Consider the following 14,822-nt stretch of genomic DNA (forward strand, 5'->3'; position numbering starts at 1 on the left):
GTTATTGAATGGACAGATATTGTTGATCAGCTTTGGTCACATGCAGCCAAAGTTATGGAGGCCTGAATGTCTGCTTTTACAGAAGCTTCCAACCCCATGTGGGCATGACTGATCCTCCAAAACAAATAATTGCCCTTTCCAGTCCTCCCATCATTTCTGCTGTACAGTTCTAGTGATGCTATCAGTATACTTATGTACTACATATAGGAGAAACATGCTAATGATTGTGTATGTTTCAATAGAAAATTCATTTGAGCTGACAACAGTGACCATAAAACAAGAGGCTGATGACCAGGATTACTATCAGTTCAGATTCCAAGGTAATGCTTTTGCATTTTAGCCGTACATTTAGTAATATATGTGGTGGTTGGTAAAATTCTCTGTTCTGTTCATGAGCCTGTGACGCAATCTGAGCATGATACGGATACGCCAGCTTCATAGGCCAATGGCTGGTAATCTAAAACTTCATAGCTCATAGTAATTTTTAGAAATATTAATTTCTAAGGCTATTCTCTTGTTTCCTTTAAGGACATGCTTATGGAGAAGAGTCTAATAAAGAAACAGAAGTGGATCACCATGGAGGTTTTTGAATAGAAAATAACTTGTACAGTAAAGTATGAAAGCTCACATGACATGGCTGGTAACACACTAAGGAGTTTGTGCATGGTTTTTCCAGCGTTTTTTCAGTGTTTTTCACCCATTGACATGAATGGGTGGTGAAAAAATTGCTGAAAATCCAAAGCAAGAATGCAGGTATCATGTTTTGCAGCCTTTTTTTGTGCCAAAACCTGATTCTGTAGAATGGGACTTTTTATTTTGCACTAAACATTATCCACATGCACAAGAGGCAAATCTAGCATTCAAAAAACACATAAAAATGGATTAAAAACGCAAGCAAAAACCTTGGTTTTTCCTGCCGAAGATCCGGTTTAGCTTCAGAAAAAAAAAATGCTGAAAAAAACGCCTAGTGTGAACTTACCGTTAGGGTATTTGTGTACCTCACTTTTTCAGGTGCTTTTGTGCCAGCTTTGCTTTGGTGTCGTTTATGCTATGATTTCAAGTACAAAGAGCAAATGGCTTCCTGTTGCTTTTGCGATGCTTTTTCCAGTGGATATCCTAATTCACCCAGTTTTGTCCTCGCAGATTACCACTGGGAAGCACGTTTTACAATACAATATAGTGGTGCATTTACAAATAGGGAGATTTAATGGCAAGTTTTAATGAAACATTCTGAAGTAAGTTGTACTTAAAGAGGTAGTCTACTGCAATCATTATGCACATCGATTTAAACCATTGAGATAATAAGTCTTTTTTTCAAAAACATTATTTTTTCATATGTTCCGGTGAGCTTGCTATGTCTGCTCGCTCAGTTCCGATCACGTGACCCCAGGCTGCAGCCGCCAATGATATTCGGTGATGTCACGTCAACTTCTAGACTCAGGAAATTGAGGTTGCATCACTGAGGCGTGACCCAGTCTCATGTAGACTGTCGCCACTCTCTCTGATTGTAACACCACCCACAGCGCAGTCAATCAGTGAGAGTGGCGACAGTCCACATGAGACTGGGTCACGCCTCGGTGATGCAACCTCAATTTTCAGAGTCTGGAAGCTGACTTGACATCACATGACTTCAACTTATTAAGAGGGTCAAAATAGAAAAAGCTTTGGATGTCTGTGTCCTCCAGAATATCAAATCTGGCATAGATTTGCACTATAATCTATGCCAGTTTCTAAAATTATAAATGCTATACTCACCTCCCATGCCGGCGCCGTTCCAATGGTGTCGACACACGCTCTTCCCGGGGCTGTGATGCGGTGGAATGACACGTGATGCCCGGTGCCCGGCCAGCACTGGCGTCACTGTCTCCACCTTCGGACTAATTGAACATAAAGAGGAAGCCAGAGCTCCAGCTGATCCCGGACTTCAGTTTGCCCGAAAGTGGAGACAAGGACGCCAGCACTGATTGGGTGCCAGACATCACATGTCATCCCCCCCCATCATAGCCCCAGCACCACTCGAATGGAGCCGGCACGGGAGGTGAGGATAGGCTTTATTATATTATCAGGATCGAACATTTAGCTTAAGAAGGGATTGTCCTAGTTGTGGACAACTATTTTAAGACTAACATAACTATTGTGGATTTTTTGTTTCTGGATGTGTGTGATCCCAGCTTCAAGTAAATCTATCAGTACATTCATGCTGCCTGATCTAATGAACGTATGAATGAATCCAGAGAGCGGGTCCTCCATTACAAATCTGTATGTTTCAGTCTAAAGGCGTCTGCAGCATCTTTCCTTATACACACATAGGGAGTGAGCACCCTGTTGAGCACTACCGGGCAGGGAGAAGTCAGTGGGCACTCCTCCTATGACTAGTCTTCTTAGTCACCTTGCTTGCCGTTCAACGTATGTTTTCTCAGAAATACACGAATGTTTGTAATGATGGTACCTGTCTGTATTGATGTTGGTTCATACTCAGACTGTATTAGTCTTCTGACACGTTCCCTTCGAAACAGGCCTAACTGGATTTATTTTTGTGGATATGTATGATCCCAGCTTTTGGCTTGCTTCACACTGGTGTTATGACTTCTATTTTACAGGATCCATATCTGAGAGTGACAAAATCTAAAATAATCTGTTAGGATTTGTTTTTTATCTCTCTTGACATCTAATTGGTCCACGAGTTATCATTTATTCTTGTACCGAATGGAATATGATCAAAAAGCAGTTCAGTGTGGAACTTAGGGTAAATTCACACAGGGCGTTTTTGCTGCGTATTTTTATGCTAATTTTCAGCTGCTTTTTACAATACCAGCAAAGCCTAGGAGATTTCAGAAATCTCATGCACACACGTTGGTTGTTTGTGTGATCAGTATATTGTGCTTTGCTGCGTTTTTTGGACATAGAGCATGTCACTTCTTTCAGCATTTTTGCTGTGTTTTTTCAGCCTTTTTCACCCATTGACTTGAATGGGTGTTGAAAAAAACACAGCAAAAACGCAGATATCATTTTTTGCTGCTGAAAATTCAAGGACATTAGCATATACAAAAAGAAAACAAAACGCATAAAAAAAATGCACCAAATACGCAACAAAAAAACGCACCTAAATCTGCATTTTTGACACAGCTTCTTTCCTGCCAAGAAAATCAGGTTTTGCTGCAGAAAAAAAAGCAGCAAAAAGGCACTGTGTGAACTTGCCCTAACACAAATGTGAACAAGCTGCATGAAGTCATCATTCCTAAAGAGTACCTGTCTCCAGGTCAAAAGTGGCCAATTTTTGCTCTTATTTTATTTCCTGCTGCTCCCCTGAGTATTCATGTGGTTTTTTTTTTTGCTTGTTTTTTTCATTTCATTTTTTAAATCCAGCATACGGATCTAAAGACATACGGGCCTTTTTATTTAGTGCTGTTATTTAAGGTCATTAACAAGGGGGTGTGGATCACCGAATCCTTTGGGGTGTGTCTTTAGGCTGCTCTGCATAATTATCCTGTTAGCCACACCTACTTAGTAAAGTCCAGAAAAATTAGCACGAACTAAAAAAGCTCATATCTTTGGAACTGTATGGCTGAATTTTAAAAAAGACAAAGAAAAAGACTACTCGGGAACAGGGAGCATAGAACAAGAGGATAAACTTTTGACCTGGTGACAGGTCCTTTTTTATGTATTTAACTGTTCATATCATATCACTTCTGTCTGTTCCCTTTATGTAAATGATACAGCGCTATAGCAGATCACACAGCATATGGGAACCTGTATCTATGTCTGGTACACCGTATATTTTTCACTTACCGGTAGTTTAGATATTGCTCACATATGTGTTATGAGCCTTTATAGGTTGTTTCATCAGGGCTATTCTTGCCATCAAAATGTTAGAAACCTCAAAACTGTCATGGAAAAGAGCCGTGGTCTACTTTTTGTGTTATAGATTTCTGATTTCTTTTTCAGAGGAGTATATGCCACCCCGCAAGAAGCAGAAGAACACGGGGCAAATTCTGCCCATCATTCACCCATCTGTGCAATGCAGAAGGAAACCTAGGGAGTTCAATTTTGGTAAGTTGTCTCAGTCCCAAAATAGTACATAGTCTGGAAAGTCAGCCGGGAATTCTGGAAAATACATAGCTTGCTTGCAGGTCTGTAGGAAAATCAAGGATTATTAAGCAGCTTATATCTGTGTTCCTATGTCACAGAACTCATCATGACATTTCTATGAAAATTCCATTCATAAAATACAGACTGCTTTTTTTGTCATTCTGTCATCTTTCATCTCCAGAGAAGCCCTGGAGATAGGATCACTGGTGGATGGACAGCCTTGATTCACAGATGCACGTCCAGTGATAAACGTACAGTTAGGACCAGAAATATTTGGACAGTGACACAAGTTTTGTTATTTTAGCTGTTTACAAAAACATGTTCAGAAATACAATTATATATGTAATATGGGCTGAAAGTGCACACTCCCAGCTGCAATATGATAGTTTCCACATCCAAATCGGAGAAAGGGTTTAGGAATCATAGCTCTGTAATGCATAGCGTCCTCTTTTTCAAGGGACCAAAAGTAATTGGACAATGGACTCTAAGGGCTGCAATTAACTCTGAAGGCGTCTCCCTCGTTAACCTGTAATCAATGAAGTAGTTAAAAGGTCAGGGGTGGATTCCAGGTGTGTGGTTTTGCATTTGGAAGCTGTTGCTGTGAGCAGACAACATGCGGTCAAAGGAACTCTCAATTGAGGTGAAGCAGAACATCCTGAGGCTGAAAAAAAAGAAAAAATCCATCAGAGAGATAGCAGACATGCTTGGAGTAGCAAAATCAACAGTTGGGTACATTCTGAGAAAAAAGGAATTGACTGGTGAGCTTGGGAACTCAAAAAGGCCTGGGCGTCCACGGATGACAACAGTGGTGGATGATCGCCGCATACTTAATTTGGTGAAGAAGAACCCATTCACAACATCAACTGAAGTCCAGAACACTCTCAGTGAAGTAGGTGTATCTGTCTCTAAGTCAACAGTAAAGAGAAGACTCCATGACAGTAAATACAAAGGGTTCACATCTAGATGCAAACCATTCATCAATACCAAAAATAGACAGGCCAGAGTTAAATTTGCAGAAAAACACCTCAAGAAGCCAGCTCAGTTCTGGAAAAGTATTCTATGGACAGATGAGACAAAGATCAACCTGTACCAGAATGATGGGAAGAAAAAAGTTTGGAGAAGAAAGGGAACGTCACATGATCCAAGGCACACCACATCCTCTGTAAAACATGGTGGAGGCAACGTGATGGCATGGGCATGCATGGCTTTCAATGGCACTGGGTCACTTGTGTTTATTGATGACATAAGAGCAGACAAGAGTAGCCGGATGAATTCTGAAGTGTACCGGGATATACTTTCAGCCCAGATTCAGCCAAATGCTGCAAAGTTGATTGGACGGCGCTTCATAGTACAGATGGACAATGACCCCAAGCATACAGCCAAAGCTACCCAGGAGTTCATGAGTGCCAAAAAGTGGAACATTCTGCAATGGCCAAGTCAATCTCCAGATCTAAACCCAATTGAGCATGCATTTCACTTGCTCAAATCCAGACTTAAGACGGAAAGACCCACAAACAAGCAAGACCTGAAGACTGCGGCTGTAAAGGCCTGGCAAAGCATTAAGAAGGAGGAAACCCAGCGTTTGGTGATGTCCATGGGTTCCAGACTTAAGGCAGTGATTGCCTCCAAAGGATTTGCAACAAAATATTGAAAATAAAAATATTTTGTTTGGGTTATGTTTATTTGTCCAATTACTTTTGACCTCCTAAAATGTGGAGTGTTTGTAAAGAAATGTGCACAATTCCTACATTTTCTATCAGATATTTTTGTTCAACCCTTCAAATTAAACGTTACAATCTGCACTTGAATTCTGTTGTAGAGGTTTCATTTCAAATCCAATGTGGTGGCATGCAGAGCCCAACTCGCGAAAATTGTGTCACTGTCCAAATATTTCTGGCCCTAACTGTATATTGTATTGTTTTCCTATTGCTGCATTTAAAGGGAATCTTTCCGTAAGATCATCTTTCCCCCAAACCACACTTGCCATCACACAGATAGTGGGCTGTCAATCAAGCTAAAGAGTCTGGTGATGGGTGGAGAAACAAGTTGAGGAGGCAAAGGTTTGTTAAACGGAATTTGTCAGCAGAATTCTGTTATTTAATCTGAGATCAGCATAATACAAGGCTGAGTCCAGTGATGTATCACTTAGGCCTCTTTCACACTTCCGTCGTTTGGCATCCGTCGCAATCTGTCGTTTTGGGCAAAAAACGTATCCTGCAAAAGTGCTCGCAGGATGCGTTTTTTGCCCATAGACTTGTATAAGCGACGGATCGTGACGGATGGCCACACGTCACGTCCGTTGTGCGACGGATCCGTCGTGTTTTGGCGGACCGTCATCACGAGAAAATGTTCAAGTGAATGTTTTTTTGTCCGTCGCGCCCACCATTTTCGACCGCGCATATTCTGCCGAAACTCCGCCCCCTCCTCCCCGGACTGCAGAATGGGCAGCGGATGCGTCGAAAAACTGCATCCGCTGCCCACGTCATGCAAAACTTTCACAACGTCCGTCGGTACGTCGGCCCGACGCATGGCGACGGTCCCGTACCGACGGAAGTGTGAAAGAGGCCTTACTGGGCTTCTTTGTGTGGTTTTGATAGAATCCATGTTTTGTCTGATGTATATGTAGCAGATCTCTGTGTATAATCCGCCCACACTCCTAAGTAGCTGGTGGGTGGGGGCAGGGTTACACAGATTAGCCTTACTGGCACTGGAGATGTAGTCCTATAGTGTTAATCTCCTGCTGATAACATGCTGAATGTATTGAAACTACAACACACAGCATAATTAGCGATACATCACGCTAATCAGGCTCTTGTTCCCTATATTATGCTGCTTTCAGATTAAATCGTAATAACCTGCTGACAGATTATCTTTAAGTGCTTTGCTGGGGCCAGAGCACTGAACATCTAATTTGCATATTAATTAAAATGCTAATTTACTGAGAATGCAGCAACAGATATAAGATGTAAAGGTCTCAATAGATTTCCATTTCAAACACCTGAATGTCCAAATGTACAATTTTGGAGATTGATCTTACTGATATGTTCTCTTTAGCTAACTAATTTCCAAACCTGTCTAATATTCAGTAACATAGGCTACCGTATTCAAAGAGGTTGTACACTACTAGGACAACCCTTCTTGGCCCCGATAAAATAAAGCACGCCAGTGCTGTGCCAGTGGTGTCAGCACTCGCGGTTCCAAGGCTCTAGTGCGATTGTTCTGACACTTAATCCCGGTGCCCAGTCAGTGCTGGGATCACTGTCCCCGCCTTCGAACAAATTGAACATGAAGAGTAAGTAACAACATCTGCAAGGAGTTTGTATGTTCTCTCCGTGTTTGCGTGGGTTTCCTCAGGGGACTCCGGTTTCCTCCCACATTCCAAAGACATACTGATAGGGATTCTAGATTGTGAGCCCCATTGGGGACAGTGATGATGATGTGTGCAAAACTGTAAAGGGCTGCGGAATATGTTAGCGCTATATAAAAATAAAGATTATTATTATTATTAATAAAGTAAGAGAGCAGCTGCAGCCCGGCCTTCCTCTTCGGAGACAGTGACGCCAGCGCTGATTAGGCACCAGGGTCACGTGTCACAACAACTGCACAGGAGAGCTAGTGCCGACACCACTTCACCGGCGCCAGCACGGGAGGTGAGTATAAGCTAAGGGGCCAAACATATAGACTATCGGCTGAAGACAAGTTTGCATGACTTTAGTCTAATGTTTATGGGGCCCTAAGGGTACCCAGTATCCACTACTGGTGCAGATAAAACCCAAGCATTCTATAATGAAGTGAGTGGGAGATATGGAAGCAGTCAAGTGAGAGCGTGCCATGTATGTGTAGCCACATTAATTAATGGGAATCTGTCACCTACTTTATGGCCTATAAACTGCAGCCACTGCCATCAGGGGCTTATCTACAGCATTCTGTAATGCATTCTGTAATGCTGTAGATAAGCCCCCGATGTAACCTGAAAGGTAAGAAAAGCAGGTTATGTTATACTCACCCATGGGCGGTCCCGCGGCGGTCCGGTCCCATGGGCGGTCCCGGTGCGGTCCGGTCCCATGGGCGTCGCAGTCCGAGTCCAGCGCCTCCCATCTTCATACGATGACGTCCTCTTTGCTTCCTGTCACGGCTCTGGCGCAGGTGTATTTTGTCTGCCCTGTTGAGGGCAGAGCAAAGTACTGCAGTGCGCAGTCATCGGGCCTCTCTGACCTTTCCCGATGCCTGCGCACTGCAGTACTTTATGCTGCCCTCAACAGGGCAGACAAAGTACACCTGCGGCAGAGCCGTGGCAGGAAGCAAAGAAGAGGACGTCATAGCTTGAAGATGAGGGGCGCCGAACCCGGACCGCGACGCCCATCGGATCGGACTGCATCGGGACCGCCCCTGGGTGAGTATAATCTAACCTGTTTTTCTTATCTTTCAGATTACATCGGGGGCTTATCTACAGCATTACAGAATGCTGTAGATAAGCCCCTGATGCCGGTGGACACAGTTTATAGGCCCAAAATTAGGTGACAGATTCCCTTTAAAGCACCACTCCAACTTTTTATTTTATTGCACTACTGGAGTGATGCTTTAAATGTAATTCTCCTGGCCCCTGTCTCATACTCACCTGCCGCCACCTTCATCCTTTTCCAGCGTTGTACCTGTCAGTCTCCAGCGAAAAATGGCCTGCCATCAGTTTCAGTGTTTCATGGAGTGACGCAGAGGTCACTAATCAATATAAGTCTATGAGAGCAAAGTTCTGCCTTTCATAGACTTACATTAAGAGCTTGTGGCGCAGCTTCTGACTTCCGGCCGTCCAGAAGCTGCTCTCACAAGATGCCGCCGCGGGACCTGAGTGGTGGTGAAAAACGATGAAGATGCCGCAGGGTGAGTATATGACCTGGGGCAAGGGGCTTATATTTAAAGGGTCACTCCAGCACTGAAAAAAGTTGTCACGCAATTCTATTTTCAGAGAAGTGGAATGCAAGGATTACTGAACTAAGAAAGCAAGTGGAAGAGCTATTCGAAAAGAAGTATGGTATGTTATATATTGTATACCACTATATATTGTCTTCTGCTCAGCTCTATACCACTACGGGTCTGACAATTCAATGCTGGACTTACAGATTTTCTGATTGGAGGTGAAAATTACCCGGTGCACAGCTCTTTCACATGAGAATTAAAACTTTCTTTAACTTATAAAGCAGGGGTCCCCAACTCCAGGCCTCGAGGGCCGCCAACAGTGCAGGTTTTGAGGATTTCCTTAGTATTGTATCGGTGGTAATGTGATCATCTGCACAGGTGATGATTCCAACCCCTGTGCAATACAAAGGAAATCCTGAAAACCTGCACTGTTGGCGGCCCTCGAGGCCTGGAGTTGGGGACCACTGTTATAAAGTAACTAAGCTTTTAATATTTGTTTTTTGTATATATTTTGCAGGCACTTTCCATGTCTGAATATTGTTGGGGTTTTTGTCCAACTGATCACTTAAAGGACTTCTGAAAAGTGTGCAGTTTGTGAGGAAAAAGCACACACGGAGCAGAGTACAGATACTATGGAAAGCCTATGACTTTCTGTTGCTTCCATACTGCTCTCCATGTGTACGCTGCACTCTTCTCAGCCGACTTTTAGCGATCAGTGGTGATTTCAGGACCTGTATACCCAATGATCTGCAGACATGGGAAGTGCCTACAACAGTGATGGCGAATCTTTTAGAGATCGAGTGCCCAAACTGCAATCCAAAACCCACTTATTTTTCGCAAAGTGCCCTGAATACTGAGGTTTTAGATTAGAAAGATAACTCGTACATTAACGCACTATAGAATCAATATCACAGAGCTTGTAAGCACTGCACTCCAAGCAGTGGTGGATTAAGGGTAGCCAGGGCCCCAGGCTGTGGGACCCCGGTCATGTGATGGGGTCGTGACGGGGTCATGCGATGGGGTCATTATATGCCTGAACCAGATTATTCCAGAAAAATAGTTGCTGTGTGAAACTATAACCTGTCAAACATCCATTGATCTATTCAATTTACCCTTCAGTTCAGTATATAGTATACAGTGTATAGTGTCAGTGTATAGGTAACACTGACTCACCAGTGACGTCTCTAGGTGAAGTCCTTCATCTTTCATCCAGCACAGACCGCCATCACTTCATCCAGCCAGGACTCGTCTCTGCAGGAAATAACACAGTTATCTCGAGCTCCGCTTGTAGAACACATTACTTAATTTTTCCCAACTTCTACATTACACCACATGAAGAAAAAGAGGTGACATAGTGTTACACAGTAACAGGACCGCCCCCCCATTTAAAACAGTGTCCTCAAAAAATAAAATAAATACATCACTGCAGTAATAATATCCCTTAATTAGCCCCTATGGTAATAATAATATCCCCCATCCTGGCCCCATGTATCTCATTCCTCGCTCCAGCCATATGTTCTCCCATCCTGCCCTCATGAGTATCCATCCTGCCCCATATGATCTCCCCATCCTGCCCCATCAGTCTCCATCGTATCCATCCTGCCCCATGATCCTGCACGATCTGTCTCCAGTCCTACCCCATGTCTTGCATTCTGCCCTGTGTCTCCAAACATGCCCCGTATCTACATTCTGCCCATGTCTCCAGTCCTGCCCCCAATGTGTCCAGCATCTCTGCCCCCAATGTGTCCAGCATCTCTGCCCCCAATGTGTCCAGCATCTCTGCCTCCAATGTGTCCAGCATCTCTGCCCCCCAATGAGTCCAGCATCTCTGCCCCCAGTGTCCAGCATCTCTGCCCCCAGTGTGTCCAGCAATCTGCCCCAATGTGTCCAGCATATTGCCCCAGTGTGTTCAGCAATCTGCCCCAGTGTCTGACTCCAGCATATTGCCCCCATTGTGTCCAGCAATCTGCCCCAGTGTCTCCAGCATTGCCCCCAGTGTGCCCAGCAATCTGCCCCAGTGTCTCCAATATTGCCTCAGTGTGCCCAGCAATCTGCCCCAGTGTGTCCAGCATTGCCCCCAGTGTGTCCAGCAATCTGCCACCCCCACTGTCTCCAGCATTGCCCCCAGTGTGTCCAGCAATCTGCCCCAGTGTCTCCAGCATTGCCCCCAGTGTGTTCAGCAATCTGCCCCAGTGTCTCCAGCATTGCCCCCAGTGTGTCCAGCAATCTGCCCCAGGTTGTCCAGCAATCTGCCCCAGTGTGTCCAGCAATCTGCCCCAGTGTGTCCAGCATATTGCCCCGGGCCCCCCGGATTGCAGTTCGCGAAAAAAAACGAGTTCTCCTCACCTGACCGGCGCTCCAGCGGCGAGCTCCCTCTAGCAGCGCGGACTCGCCGGCAACTGACAATGACGTTAGACGCCGGCGACGTGTGCGCTGCGCCTGCGGCCGACTTCAGCTGCCAGCCTCCAATTGGCTGGAGGCTGTTGTTAACTATTCACGCCCGCACGTCAATAGGTGAAACTGCCGCAGTGCCGGTAGGGGCCCGGTGAGCAGACGAGACTGGGCCCTATGCGGGCCCCCTCTGCCCACCGGGCCAATACGCCAGGCAGGGCAGTAATGCCCTGATGGTGGCGGGCAATCTGAGCGGTAGCCCAGGGCCCAGTGGTGTGGGGGGGCCATGATTGACCCTATTATAATCTGCCCCTGACTCCAAGCCTAAGATACTAGCCACTGAATGCAGTGGAGGTCTATTCTTGAGAATGGAGAGGATTTTTAATCAAAAGTAAAATTGTTGTTGTTTGTTTTTACAACTTCTTTGCAGTTGTAACCCTTTATCATGGTGAGAACAAACCCTTTAAGGCTTGGATGTCAAACTCAAATACACAGAGGGCCAAAGTTAAAAGCTTGCAGAAAGTGGCAGGCCAACTTTGATATTTGTTAAAAGAATGTCTACAATTGAGGAAGTTTTTCCTTATCAAACACAATTTACTTTTGGAATTATAGTGGAATAATATAATATGTTATGGAAGAGCAATACAAAGCTTATGGCCCAATGGCCTAATTTAAATATGTAATAACTAAGAATAAAAAGCCTTGAATAAAACATAAAAAAGTGTGATGCAAGCAAAAGTGCTCCCAAACACAGTATGATTCCCCCACAGTGAACTCCTCCACACTCACAGTATGATGTCTCTACTGTACCCCCCTCCCTCAGTTCCCCCAACAAAGAATGTTGACCCCACAGTATGATTCTCCAACTGTAATCACCACACAGCCCTCCCTACAGTGTAACGGGCACATAAAATCCTCCATACAGTACAATGGCTCCACAAAGATCTCCATAAAGTATAATGGCTCCACATAGTCCTCAATACAATGTAATGGCCCCCACATAGTCCTGCATAAAGTGTAATGGGCCCCACATAGTGCTCCATGCAGTATAATGGCCCCACACGATGCTCCGTACTATAAAATGGCCCCACATAGTGCTCCATACTGTATAATGGCTTCACATAGTACTCCATACTGTATAATGGCCCCACACAGTGCTCCATACTGTATAATAGCCCCACACAATGCTCTATACAGTATAATGGCCTCACATAATGCTCCATACTGTATAATAGCCTCACGCAATGCTCCATACTGTGTAATGGCCCCACATGATGTTTCATACTGTATAATGGCCCCACACAATGCTCCATACTGTATAATGGCCTCACACAATGCTCCATACTGTATAGTAGTTACATGTGATGCTCAATACTGTATAATGGCCCCACATGATGCTCCATACTGTATAATGGCCCCACATAGTGTTTCGTACTGTATAATGTGCCAACATAGTGCTCCATACAGTATAATGGCCTCACATAAAAGAAATAAAAGCCGTATATATATTCGTGTATAACCTAAGGCACCTGATTTTGCCACGAAAAACTGTGAAACCTTATTGGCTCGAGTGTAAGCCTGGTATGCATTATCCCCTAACCCCTATTCTGGTGTGCATGGTTCTTCATCCCCATCCTTGTCTGCATGGCTCCTTATCCCTATCCTTGTATGCATGGCTCCTTATCCCCATCCTTGTATGCATGGCTCCTGATCTCCATCCTTGTATGCATGGCTCTTTATCCCCATCCTTGTCTGCATGGCTCCTTATCCCCATCCTTGTATGCATGGCTCCTGATCTCCATCCTTGTATGCATGGCTCCTTATCCCCATCCTTGTCTGCATGGCTCCTCATTCCTGTCCTGATATGCATGGTTCCTCATCCCTATCGTTGTATATATGGTCCCCATGAGAAAAGCATAAAAAAACATACTTACCTTCCCTGCGCTCCCTTGTAGCATCTTGTTCCTGTGCCAGCAGCATCTGCAGCTGAGCGATCATGTGTCCCTGCTCATTAAGGTAATGAATATTCACCTCTCCCCATGCCTATGGGAGTGGAGAGAGGTGAATATTAATTACCTTAATGAGTGGACACCCGTGATAGGCCGGCAGCTGCTGGAAGCCGGCGACTGCTGCTGACACTGTGCGCTCTATAAGAGAAATGAATATTCACTGCCTATGCAGTTAATATTCATTTCTCTTTAGCAGCAGGCACAGGCTTCAGCTGCAGCAGCCGACTCCTGCCTCCTGTGACCCGCTGCTCCGCCGCTCCCCCTCCCCTGCCATCTTCAGGGACAATTACTTGTGTATACCCCGAGGGAGGCGTTTTCAGAACAAAAAAATGTGCTGAATAACTCGGCTTATACACAAGTATATACAGTAACTACTCACTTCTACCAGTTCCAACGCTGATCTAGTGTCTTTATATATCGTAATTCTACCTGTGGGCACTAGCACCACCACTCTCCTCAGCCCCACACGCAGACTGATGGGAGGATGCGTGATCTGATGGGAAGGCATGCAGAGAAGAGGGGCCACAGTGTTAGTGATGAGGGAGATGGTGAGGGGCCTGAGAAGAGTCGTGGCGCCACTAGTCCTGAGGAGTTGGCACATATGCCCACCAAGAGGGCTTTGCATGCTCACTCTGGCATGCATGCCATCGGTTCGCCGCCACTGACCTACAACATGTACAGGTGCTTCTCACAAAATTAGAATATCATCAAAAAGTTAATTTATTTCAATTCTTCAATACAAAAGTGAAACTCATATAGAGTCATTGCAAACAGAGTGATCTATTTCAAGTGTTTATTTCTGTTAATGTTGATGATTATGGCTTACAGCCAATGAATACCCAAAAGTCATTATCTCAGTAAATTAGAATATTTTATCACACCAGCTTGAAAAATTATTTTAAAATCCGAAACTACTGAAATGCATGTTCAGTAAATGCACTAAATACTTGGTCGGGCTCCTTTTGCATTAATTACTGCATCAATGCGGTGTGGCATGGAGGCGATCAGCCTGTGGCACTGCTGAGGTGTTATGGAAGCCCAGGTTGCTTTGACAGCAGCTTTCAACCTGTCTGCATTGTTGGGTCTGGTGGCTCTCATCTTCATCTTAACAATACTCCATAGATTCTCTATAGGGTTAAGGTCAGGCAGGTTTGCTGCCCAATCAAGCACAGTGATACTTATATTTTTAAACCAGGTATTGGTACTTTTGGTAGTGTGGACAGGTGCCAAGTCCTGCTGGAGAATGAAATTTCCATCTTCAAAAAGCTTGTCGGCAGAAGGAAGTATGAAGTGCTCTAAAATTTCCTGGTAGAAGGATGCGCTGACTTTGGTCTTGATAAAACACAATGGACCTACACCACCAGATGACATGGCTCCCCAAATCATCGCTGATTGTGGAAACTTCACACTAGACCTCAA

The 14,822-nt window shown here is 44.6% G+C and overlaps 1 protein-coding gene across 3 annotated transcripts in view; it reads left to right on the forward strand.

The window, feature by feature from the left end:
- The window catches only part of GTF2I (general transcription factor IIi), a 118,965-nt gene that overhangs the window by 25,338 nt on the left and 78,805 nt on the right, over positions 1 to 14,822 (forward strand). For all 3 annotated transcript variants that reach the window (XM_069757452.1, XM_069757453.1, XM_069757454.1), the window contains exons 9-12: positions 243 to 320; positions 529 to 582; positions 3,946 to 4,050; positions 9,053 to 9,118. In XM_069757452.1, coding sequence (XP_069613553.1) covers positions 243 to 320; positions 529 to 582; positions 3,946 to 4,050; positions 9,053 to 9,118 — 303 coding nt within the window. The remainder of the gene's footprint in view (positions 1 to 242; positions 321 to 528; positions 583 to 3,945; positions 4,051 to 9,052; positions 9,119 to 14,822) is intronic.

This window comes from Ranitomeya imitator, chromosome 3 (assembly GCF_032444005.1).
Source record: "Ranitomeya imitator isolate aRanImi1 chromosome 3, aRanImi1.pri, whole genome shotgun sequence".
Lineage (NCBI taxonomy): Eukaryota > Metazoa > Chordata > Amphibia > Anura > Dendrobatidae > Ranitomeya > Ranitomeya imitator.